Here is a 12,535-nt window from a genome sequence, read left to right as displayed (position 1 = left end):
ATGGACACGTGTCGTTTCTGCGCCGTGTCGGACCAAACCTCGGGCCAGAGGTTCGTGTGTTTCAGCCGCAGGAAACACGGCATCTTCAGCTTCAGCCTCAGGTCAGAACCTTCCTCTACACTGTATTTAACCTCATAAATCCGAATAATGATGAGTTTACCCTCACGGACGGACATTGTTGCCATGTCGTGTTGTGCTGAGAGTAAGTTTGGATCCGAGAGACGGTCTCCGGGGTAAACCGGCACAAACAAAGGATAAATAAAGAAAAGCCAGGGTGACAACATCAGGCTCTGCTGCTCATGTAAACTTTATTTTATTCATGCAACTAGCACATGTACGGTGGCGTATTAAAGCTATCGAGTAAAAAAAAATAAAAAAATAAATAGTGATGCACGGGTAATGGAAATTTTAACCGATACCGATAAGCCGATAATGACACCGATAATTCTGTATATATATTTGCACTTTATTTTGTGACAAGAAATCAATGTAGCAGTTCACAGTTCCGCCCAAAATGTATAAACTGTACTAGGGCTGCACGATATTGAAGTGACTTGCGATATGCGATACGGCTGTGCAATATCGCGATAACGATATTATTGTATGTATATTATTTCCCCAAACACGAAATGTTCCATTTTTTTCATCAAATTGTGTCAAAAGAAGACTTAAAAAACACCCCATCAGGACCAAAACAAGGGTAGAATTGAACAAAGCGAGTAAATGTTCAACTAAAACTGAACTTTTCCACATGACTTCGATGCATGAGTTTGAGTTTGCAAAAAAAAGAATGGGTGGATCTCAGTCAGATGAAGGCTATGGTGATGTTGCGATATATTGTGGCTTCTCGCGATACGGATATTGCATCAGCTAATATCGCGATACGATATTTTTCGCGATATATCGTGCAGCCCTAAACTGTACCAAAAGTATACTAATTATATATCAAATGAGATTTCACTTTCTACAAGCTCAGGGTTATAATCATAGAATTCTATACATGGTGATGTCGCAGCTCCTGTCTCTTTACATGGGATGCTCAGTGAAACCAGTTTTGTCCGCCATTCCTGGGAAAGTGAGGGGCCGGCGGGCGGAGCAAGATGGCGACGCGAGGAAGAGCAGGTGAAGACAATGCGCACCAAACTTTATGCAAACCAACAAAAGGAACCCTACTTCTAATCTCACGGACAACGTAAACTGTTTTAAAGCAGTACTAAGTAACGTGTTTACCTTAATAAATCCGTTTCGTAGTCCCTGTGGGGGTAATACAAGTGTTTATGGGATGTTTGGAGGGTCTTTCATCTCCCCCTGGTGTCTCTGGACAGAAAAGCATGTTTGCAACTTGACTGCCACCGGTCCGGAGAAAGCAATACACACTAATGGAATCACGAAGAAGAAGCTAACATGCTAACGGGCAAAGCTAACTGCGGGCTAACGTCACTTTAAACAGTATTTACAACAAAGTTTGAGTGAAAAAAAAGATTTCCATTGTATAATTGGATGCACAGTAACCCTCTCTCCCTTCGCCTTTCCTGTCAGTGTAGTATTTACTCTCCAAGACAATTAATAAGTTAAAAAATCGTAACTTGCTACTACACTTGCAGTTGCGCTTATGACCTCTAGGGGGAAGAGTTACTTAGTACTGCTTTAAATGAATACACGAGGTGGTCGCAACGCCCGAGGTGGCACAAAAAGACACAATCCTAACCAAACCACCTGGGCGCTCGGCGCTGCCGGTCATGACTACGCAAGCAGCTTCGAGGAGGACTTTCCAATGGCCACTGGCTGCCCTGCTTTTTGACCACAAACGTGGGGGCCGCCATTGCTCCGCCGTTGCTGTAGTACCTCCATATCGCCGCTTGGCCCCCATTGAAAAGTATTGGACTTTAGACACGTTAAAAACTACTTTAAAGCCTGGTTTCAATTGTTTCAACACTAGACTAGGCTAGATGTTCCTCCTGAGATAACGCTGGGTTAATCACAATTTATGAAACCAGGCTGGTTTTCGTAATATGAATTTTTGAAATCTCGTACTTAATGAGGCTCGGACTGTTAGCATTGGAGCAGCGCGAGCTACACGTCACACAAGGGCCGAGTCTACGGTGAAGATCCCGCCCGTATGTCCTTTTTAGGAACATGCTTCGTCAGAGCTGGGGAGGGGGAGTCTGTAAATCCTCCATGAATTCCCCCACGGCCGTGTTCATTATGGTAAACGGGGAGGAGTGAGCAGAAGACGTCTATTTTTTTCTACAGTCTATGGGACTTTCCAACGCTACCCGTAACGCCATCAAAATCTCCGGCAATGAAAAAGAAAGCATGGGACACAGAGATGGATCCTGCTATGCTCGCTCAATTCGAAATCCTCAAGTCTTTGATCAACTCTAGAGCGGACTCTATTGAATGCAGAATGATTACATTGGAGGAAGAGTTTGAACGTGCATCTTCTGACCTGAAGGCTGTTACCACCAGGGTGACCGCCTTGGAACACAAAGTCACGCAAGTGGGGCAGCCCAACGCAAGCATCCAAAGGAAGATGGATGAAATGGAGACGCGTATGAGAAGACAAAATCAGATTACCAGAGTCTATCCGGGCGGAGGACTTGCGCGAAAAAGTGATCAACATCTGTCAGAAGCTGGCACCTGATATCCAGGACCGGCTGACACGCGACATTGATGTTGCACACCGCCTGAGGAGACGCATCGACGCCGAGGAGGGATCCAGACCGTGGACCGTCATCATGCACTTCGTCTCCTGGGACTGCAGAGACGCCGTCTGGGACGCAGCGAAGAAATCGACTTACCTGAAACAACACGACATGCTGTTCAAGGTGGACCTGTCCAAAGGGGACCGAGAGCGAAGGATGAAGCTGTGGCCTCATGTCAAGAGGGCACGCGAGGCCGGCAAGACAGCAACAAAGCTATAACATCAGGCGTGGACAGGATTAGTATTTTATCCTGGCTGTGTCTTTTGCAGTCACTGCTCACTCCAGTGAGAAACTATTGGCACAAAGCATAGCCGACCATTGTTTAAAATCCAGGCTAATAACAATAAAAATGTGAATCCTCAGAGTTACAAAATATTACCCCTCATGTACCATAATATTTAGCAGAAAGCCTGTTTTTCTTACATATTACTCAAGTACAAGTCAATAACAGAACAGCTCACAGAAGTACCATTTATTGTACAGAGTCTAAATGTTACTATTGCCCCCCCTCTGCTCCACGCTGATGGAGCCTGTGATGCTCAGAAATATCATTCGAGCTAAAAGTGAGATGTTTAGTGAGTTACATTGTGTGAGCTAAAGTTGTTTCAAAGGTAAAACTAAACTTTTAAAACTAAAAAAATGTTCCTTTTAAAGTGACTAAATCTTAGGACCATTCTCACGTTTGGAATTGCACTAGAATGCAGGGAAATGGATGACTTTAAGTCCTATGGGGAGGGGATTTTAACACCGTGATGAGCGAAAGAGTTGATAGATTGCCTCCAAGAGATGAAAGAATAAATGAATTAAATCACATATGTAACAGGATGGACTTAACGGTCATCTGGAGAGAAAAACATCCAAACACCAAAATGTGCACATGGAGTAACAAGAATTTGTCCTTACAATCCCGTATAGACTTCTGGCTTATCTCAGCTAATATGACCGAGACTGTTGAATCTATTGAAATTATACCAACTGTATTTACTGACCATAAAGCCATTATTATTGAAATCAATCTCTTACCTAAAAGGGCTCGATTAAATGCTGACTACTGGAAATTCAATGAGAATATACTCAATAATGATGGCTTTACAAGACAAACTCTGAGTCTTATTATAAAACATTGGAATATGGCCACAGCATCGAGCCAATATGGACAATCCTGGGAACGAATGAAGTTTGAAATGAGAAAGTTGGCTATTGAATTGAGCAAACAAATATCTAGAGCAAAGAAGGAAAATGAGCTGCAAATTATTACACAAATTATGAAACTAACTGAAAGTGTAAACTTAACTGAGGACGAACAAACAGATCTGGAATTACTACAAATTTCTCTGGATCGAATCTATGAAGAAAAAGCAAAAGGTTCCTTTATAAGATCAAGAAGGAAATGGCTTGAACAAGGGGAGAAATGCTCCAAATACTTTTTCAATTTGGAAAAAAGAAACTAGAATGATGTGTAAATGATGTGGTTTACGAAGATGATAAAACTGTTGCTGAATACGTAGCCAACTTCTATTAAAAAAAACTATACTCCAAGGAAAATCTTGATGAAAATAAAATGGATGTGTCCTGCCAAAACGTAGAAGACGTCACAAAAACAATTGATGATGAATTTAAAAATGAATGTGACCGAAAAGTCTCTACTGATGATGTGATCTAAATCTATTGACTCTCTTAAAGATAACAAATCTCCGGGTAACGATGGCCTAACAAGCGAATTCCATCAATATTTCAAAGACTCCCTTGCTCCATTTCTGCTTTGACGTTAGGAGTCAAACAAAGGAGTCAAACAAGTGAGTTTACACTTTGACCTGTGACATACAGCGCAATGACTTTTTGCGTTCAATTGACTCTGACATCTTTAAGAATGAACTTTAGATGCACTTATTTCTTCGGGCATTTAATCAGTGATTCTTGGGCTGTTGTGGTTTTTGTGTTGTCGTTGGCCTTTTATTGTGTGTATTTTTCTGATTTTAAACTGTTGTGAAGCACTTTGTGGCTCTTGTCTGTGAAAGGTGCTACAAAGATTACTGAGCCTACTTACACAAATAATATAAGTAGTAAACTTACCAAGTGCATTAAATGCTGCTAGTATTTTTTCATTAGTCTAACAGTTACAGGTTATTAGTGCCATGATGTAATTTTCAGAAATGAGCTCACAGTAACATGTAGTGTACCAGGAGTTATTTCTTATTAACCATAATCCAATGCTGTAAACACATGCTATATTCATCATACATTTCGTATTTAGTTTTGGGCTAAAGACTGAGAGAAACATAAACTTACTTGAGATGTTTGTTAGTTGTCGTTTATCCTTGTTTCTAGTCCAGTCCGTTCATTTATTTTGCTCAGACTTCAGCCGCTAAATCACACGAGGGAGAATCTGCTCGTTCATGAGTCATCACGCACACGCACACGCACACGCACACGCTCGCGCACGTCTGCGGCCCTGGTGACGTCACGTCATTAGAAAACTTTTAAAAATGTATTTTTGATGCTTTACAATTTTTTTACTAAGAAAAAAAGTCCATGTCCTAAAAATAGTAATTTTAAAGAAATATATTTGCCTCAGTCTGAAACTCCAGATGCCTGTGGACCATTTTACAGGCTGCTCCTTTTACACGAGTGTCTATGATCAAAAGGGCTTTTTGGGCTGCTGGCTGCAATATCACGTCCTGCCACTAGCACTACTCATTTCAGAGTAAAGGGGGGCGGACCCCCCCACTGGTTATAATGTTACATCTTCTGCGCAGTTCTGTCTGAGAGGTTTACTTCCCTATTGGCTAGGCCACGCCCCCCTGTATGACGCCTTGCCGTTTGTATCTGTCGTGACTTTTCTAACGGCTTCTGTCGGTGTTTGTTGCAGTCTGACCGACGGCATAGATGTTTGGACCAAACACTTTACAGATGAAGAAACGGAAACCACTGTGAGTTTATTTTAACAGCTCTTTTTTTCCACTTAACTTTGTTTTAACACTTTTCCCTTGTTTTGTTCAGACTGAGAAACTGTCGCTGATGTGCGCCGACGATTTCTGTCAAAAACTCAGGTTTGTCACAAGATCTTCAGTCATTTGACTTTTCTGTTGTTAGTCTATAGTTTATAGAAAACATTTGTTGTACAACTCGATTATTATTCTTTCTATAATCGAGCAGCCCTAATATTAATTGATAAACCAATGAACGTAGCCTGGCCTTTGCCATCCGTAAACTCCGGTGAATTATAATTTCCCTGCATGTTCGTTTTTTTGCCGCTTGGTGTGAGCCTGGCGTAACATCGGTTGAAAAACTTCCATTTACACCGGGCTCACACCAAGTAGGAAAAAAATGCTTTCCGTTGCTCAGTTTGCTCCACTTCCTTGGCCAGCCCCCCACCCGTGTGCAGGAGCGCGTGGAGGCGGGTTTGAGACGCAGCTTTTGCGCATGAGCCAGTTACGCACAGGTGTCTGTCAGATCCTGTGCTGTGGTTGGTGGAGCCGCCGCCGGAAATGGCTCTGTATTATTTTGACGCTAGTCTCCGCCCCGGCCGCCCGTATCTCGCCGCTCTCCTGTGGATTTCCGGAGGCCTCTTTCCGGTCGCCAGGCAGCATAGGGAATGAATGGAAGCTCGCCACTCTCCTCTCTAGGTGTGAGCCCGGCGTCAGCGAGCGGGGGAGGCGGGGCTTGTAGGTGACGTCAGGCATTTGCGCCGCATTTGCTGGTTGTAGTTTGGCAATGGCGGCGGATACGAAAGTAATGGAGGCTCTTCAATCTGTCCTGTCCCAAATCTCCACAAATTAAAACTGAATGTGCAAGTACCCATTGGAGCTTTAATTGTGGGCCGACAGTGGCCTCTAGTGTAAACAAACATGAGCAGCAGCGCTGAGCACATGGACTATTCCTGCAGGGAAAACAAAGCAGACACACAGGAGCAGCTTCCATTTATTGCCTGAAAGGATTTTGTCTTTTGACAACTTTCCTCAGTAAGAAGTCATGTTTATACAGACTTTTCTGGAGGTAGCATTAAGATGCTAACTAGCTCCTGTGTTTAAGCTACTGCTTGTTTATTTCAAACTTTGGGACAACCCTCGCTGGCTTGGACAGACAATTATGTCCCATTATGGACATTTGATGGAGAGAAGATTCAGGAGCGTGAGGAGCGTGAGGAGCGTGAGGAGCGTGAGGAGCGTGAGGACCGTGAGGACCGTGAGGACCGTGAGGACCGTGAGGACCGCACAACAGGACCAGAATCCAGGAGGAACGTGATTCATTCAGCTGTAACAGGCGGTGTAGTCCTCGTGATCGTTTGCCTGACGGCACCGCCTTTGTCCTGGTCAAATCAGATCAAGTTCTGTGTTTTCTTATGGCTGAAGATGGAAATTACTGTCAGTGAATAAAGCTCACAACTAAATGAAATATATATTTTATGCATTATTAAAATGAAGTTTTCCACATGAAAACAATTTAGTCTTGTCTGGGTAAAAATGCAGCTCAAATAGTTGAACGTTACCGTTATGGGATCAAAAAGGTATCAAGTATCAAAAGCAGGTTCCAGGGGGAAATTGGTGCTATTGGTCAGGATTATAGGAAGTGTCATGGTTGTTTCAGTTCAAAGTTTTTTTTTTATTTCCCCCATTTATTATTTTTTAATGTCTTTCTTTTTGCCAATTTTTGTGTTCTGTTTTTCCCTGAATTTTTGCCTTATAATTGTTTTTGTTTTTTACACAGTTTTACCTTGTTCTTTTGCCACAGTTTCTCAATTCTCCCCAATTTACCCCCCAAATTATATTCTTTTTATTGTCAATTCATCTCCAATGTCATATTCTGTTTTCTGATTCTGGTAGGTTTCAAAAAAAGTATCGGTATAGTTTAATTATCGGTATGGAAAAAAATGTAGCGGTGCCCAGCCCTCAAAACGATCAGCTGAACAGTTTATTTATCTTGGTTTTAGTAAAACTCTGCTACTCTCTGGACTGTAGTGTGAGCTGTCATTCTCCTCGGAGTAACATACGCTAACTGGGAGAGAAATGCCCAACGGTAACACAAGCAACAACAAAAATCACATGATATTTTATAAAATGAACAAACCAAAGTTTAGCTAATGTCAAATTGAAATGGTTAGCTCAGTGAAGGCAGCAGAATCTATACAAATGTAGGGCTAATAAAATACAGAAATATTGAAAGATAATGAATATTGTTTTTGGGGAGGTGAAGTGTTTTTGCTTTGTCCCGGTGGACCTGCTCGCTCTGGACGTCCCACGCGGGTTCAGAGCTGGACTCACAGACGGGGCAGTGACGGTGAACTCTCTCTCAGTTGTGCAGGAGTGTGGCTCGAGGTGCAGCATAAGGAGACTGTCGCCTGGATGCGGCTGATCTCCGGTTCAAACTCCGTACTCCTGGACCTGGACAAGATGGACGCCGCCGACGCCGCACAGGAAGTGAAGCGGCTCCTGTTCATGATGGCCGACAGCGCCTCCCACAGCCCTGACGGTAAAGCACGCACGCTTAGTGCAGCAGAGACTTTTGGAAGGGGTTTAGGACACCAGTGTCTCTTCCTTAGGACTGGGGACCGTTACATTTATGTTGATACTTGTACTAAAATATTTGTCATATAGAACCATAAAACAGATGAATGATGATAATGTATTCCTTTTCCTTCCATTTCATTTGCATTTGTATCATTTGTTTGAGGTGAAACAACCAAGAAACGTTTGTTTTTATATGCGCAAACGCGAGATCTCGCTGAGCAAACACCATTTTGTGAAACTAGCAGCCGTTTGCATTGTCACAGCGGAAAAAACATCTCATGTGCAGAGTCAGTGTCAACCTTTAACCACACATTTTTAACACATTGTGTCCGGTTTCCCCCAAAACCAATTTCCATATTTTTTTCAATTTTCTTTCCTAAATTTCCTACAATTTTTCTACACATCAACTCGTCTAAGGTGAGAATATATCTCCGTATGGAAACACAGTGGCCTGTTCCTTTAAGAGGTTTAATCTAAAGTTTGAGTAGGTTCGATCTGAAGTTGGATAAGATAAAACCTCGTATTGCCAGTGAAAATAATGTTTTCTGAAAGTTAATTGATTTCTGATTTCAAGTGGATTTACTGCTTATTGGCTTTAGAATTTGTCTCTTATCTTAGATTAGTTCAAACCGACTCAGATTCAACACAAAGAGTTTATTTATTTGATTTGAGGTGGTCATTTTTCCAGTGCTTTACTTTGGGCTAAAAATCGGCGGCTTCAGCCCTCGGTCTTTTTACAATGAGAAAGAAAACTTGCTTTACTCCTGCACTAGGCAAGGCAACTTTATTTATACAGTGCATTTCGTACACAAGGCAACTCAATGGGACTACAGCAGAAACATGATGAAAGTACACGTTCTTGTCCTGAATAAAAAGCTGTATCAAACTTGGTGTTGCGTAATACAATGATGTTTTTCAGTGGCGGCTGGTGATGTGAAAACCGACCTTCAATTATATTTTAGAAGATACTTATAAACATTGTTTTTAACTTAAAAAAGAAAGTTATATTTGGGGCATTTAATATTATTATTTTATGTAGAATATATTCAAAACTTATTAAGTTTTATTCAACAACAACAACAACAACAAAAATTCTGACTAAAGTGTAAAGATGGTCACTATACATATTTGTGTTGTGCACCACTGATTTGTGTTTTGTACCAACAGAACAAAGGCAGGAGGTGTTTCCTCTTTGATTTCATGTACAGTTTTAGTCCCAGACCTGCTGTGGTTTCATTATGAGCCTCAGAACCACAGGTTTAAACCCCTATAAACCGTCAGACAAATGATCCGCTCAGAAATAATGTGCAGCTCACGTTTAGAAGAGAGTCCTCCTCCTCCTGTAGCACCTGGAGCTCCTCCTGTAGCACCTGGAGCTCCTCCTGTAGCACGTGGAGCTCCTCTTGTAGCACCTGGAGCTCCTCCTCCTGTAGCACCTGGAGCTCCTCCTGTAGCACCTGGAGCTCCTCCTGTAGCACCTGGAGCTCCTCCTGTAGCACCTGGAGCTCCTCCTGTAGCACCTGGAGCTCCACCTCTGTTTCCCTCAGTGAATGAATGACGTTCCCCTCTTCTGTCGTAGCTCCTCCTCATGGTCCTGAATCTTCTCTCCATCAAGTGTCCACGTCCTGGGACATGGGTGTTCAAGTCAGCGAGTGTTGTCCCAAAGTGTGAGATAAACAAGCAGCAGCTAAAGCAGACGAGCTAGTTAGCATCGTCATGCTACCTCCAGGAAAGTCCGTTTAGACGTGACTTCTGACAGAAGAAAGATGCCCGAAGTCCATTAGTTTGACTAAATCCTTTCACCTCCTCTCAGGAAACAACATGAAGCTCCTCCGTCTCTCAAATGAGAAGTTTTTCCTCCGATCGTCCGTGAGCTCAGAGCTGCTCCAACAACGAACTCCTCGTGTTTGTTTACAGGAGACGCTTCCTCGTCTTTCACCTGTTAATCCCCGATGGTGCTGAGGCCAAGCGCCGTTTTTATACCATAGTAGAGCGCCATGGGTTAGATCTCGTGGGCGCTGTTCCTCGCCGCCCCGAGCACAAAACTACACATTTATGAGGCTGTTACAGCACAAGGTGAACCAGGCAGACAAAATGACACCTCCTTCACCTCCGCTCCCCCTCCCTCCACTGTAAAAACACCTGTACATAAGAAAGTTATGATTTTGCTAAACTTAATACTTTTTATTTTATTTGCAAAATTGATAGGAGGGGCGGCGCCCACCGCCCATAATGGACCAGCCGCCACTGATGTTTTTATAAGTTCAAACAATATAGAATCATAACTTGTCACATTGGGGACCTCTGTCTTGAACTGGACCTGACTGTGTTTCAGACGGAGTTTCCTCCACGAAGACTCCACCCAAGAACCATCAAAGACCAACAGGTAACGCCCCAGACTCTGTAAAAACGTACTCTGGTAAAAGTGCCAGCACAGCGGCAACTGGTTCACTTAAAAACCTCAGAACCCCCGCCTCAACCGAGTGTGTTTTCTCCACTTCAGTTACACCCTATAGGCCAGTGTAAAGCCTCATTTGAAAGCTAAGACGGATATCGGAATGGATCTTTTTCCTCGCGTTGCCGTCACTTTTTAGATTTTTCTTTTTCAATCACATTTTTGCCACATATTCATAGGCTTTTTGTTGTTGCTGTTTGTCACTTTAACGTCACTTTTCTGTTGCTCTTTTGTTTGGCTCTTTTATTGCATTTCTGTCACATTTCTTTCAATTTTTGTCCCGTTTTTGTTGCCCTTTTGTTGCGTTTTCATCCTCATTTTCCATTCGTTTTTGTTGCTATTTTGACACTTTGTTCATGAAACCTTTAGATTTGGGTAAAGCCAAAATGGAGAAGTGTGCCCGGCTCAAAATTTGCCGGATTCTTTTTAATCATTTTAGTTGTGTAACTTTATTTGTAACTTTACAGGCTTGGACTCGACAACATTTGGATTAGATTTTTCCATTTCCAAATTGAAACTAGAGTTTGTAATTTCCTGTTTTGTCTCTGCAGATTTCGAGCCTCGGCAGCAGAACAGCGCCCCCTTGGTGACGGCAAAGAAACGACAGCCCGGATCATCCCTCATCAACCCAGGAACCAAAAAGTACCTCACCCCGCGGCTCCTACTCTGTACTTCATGTAGAAATACACAAGTGAAGTACTTTATCGGTAATGTCTTATTCAAACACCTTTGATTTTGTTTTCACAGGAAACGCGCGGCGACCGGAGTGGCCTTCGACGACCCAGACGACTGAACCTTTTTAATCACGGAAATATTTTAAGAACTTTTAAAGCTTTTTAAACATGAATTAAACTGAAGCCACTGAAGCCTTACACTATTTATGAACTGTTCTTCGCTCACATAAAGGAATGCTTTTTCACACGACTCCTGTTTGTTATTTTAATTCATCAATGAAACCGGAAGCCACTAAATAAGTTTTTTTCCTACTGTGAGATGTTCTTACCTGAGCTTAGACGAGTTGATGCGTACCTGTCTGGTCTTTGCGCGTGCCCTCAGTCACACAAAACGACCAAAGATGTTGTTAGCATTTGGCCTCTCCCAGTGTATTCCTATAGCTCCAAACGGGGTGAAGTTGGATGTGACCAAGCTCTTCCACGGGCACAAAGACCAGACAGGTACGTATCAACTCATCTAAGCACACGTAAGAACATGTCTCAGAATGGAAAAACGGTGGCCTGTTCCTTAAAAGAGGGGGTATTCTGCTTTTTTCAATCCCATAGCACCAGTCTATATCACACTACAATGATGACAAACCTTCTGTTGGTCTGTAAATGCAGTAAATTAGAATAACTGCCTTGTATAAAATGTCTCTCTCAAAATGGCTGTAGTGAATGTCTTGAAATAGGCCTCTGTCTCTTTAAGAACCTCTGACCCTTTAGACACGCCCCCTCCACACGCTGTCTGTGGCATCAGTGGGGAGGGGGTTCTGCTGAGGAGCAGTGGTTGGTTACTTGGCTGGTGACGAAAGCTCGGAGGCGTCTCCAGGAGGTGGGGGCGTTCCTAGGAGGACTCAGGCAAACCTATCCCTAAAATGGCCGCCATCAGAGTTTTTACAGATTACTCAAAAATACGTGAATGTGCCAAGGCAACACTTCAGGCATGGTTTTAATGAGGGAATGACAGAATAACATGATGGAAAGCTTTAAGGTCTAGTATTTGTTATTTTTGTTAATAATACTGTCTTGACATTCACTTTTACCTGGCATTGTTTCAGTTGTTTTAGTCTTGTTTTATGTTGTCCTCCACTGTTCAGGGGAGGGTTGCCAACCGTCCCCCCCAGGAATTATCCCGTATTTTTAAAAAATAAA

At 42.7% G+C, this 12,535-nt stretch overlaps 1 protein-coding gene across 1 annotated transcript; it reads left to right on the top strand.

Moving 5' to 3' along the window:
- On the top strand, positions 1-11,583 carry paxx (PAXX non-homologous end joining factor; the record flags this gene model as incomplete). The annotated part of the gene is made up of 7 exons (XM_079570822.1): positions 1-101; positions 5,575-5,635; positions 5,706-5,755; positions 7,999-8,174; positions 10,548-10,598; positions 11,219-11,309; positions 11,415-11,583. The coding sequence occupies 7 exons, from the start codon at positions 1-3 to the stop codon at positions 11,458-11,460; spliced, it is 576 nt and encodes a 191-aa protein (XP_079426948.1). The 3' UTR covers positions 11,461-11,583.
- Between the last annotated feature and the right edge of the window lie 952 nt (positions 11,584-12,535).

Source organism: Gobius niger, assembly GCF_951799975.1.
Source record: "Gobius niger genome assembly, chromosome: 1".
Lineage (NCBI taxonomy): Eukaryota > Metazoa > Chordata > Actinopteri > Gobiiformes > Gobiidae > Gobius > Gobius niger.
This window is presented reverse-complemented; position numbering and strand designations above follow the sequence as displayed.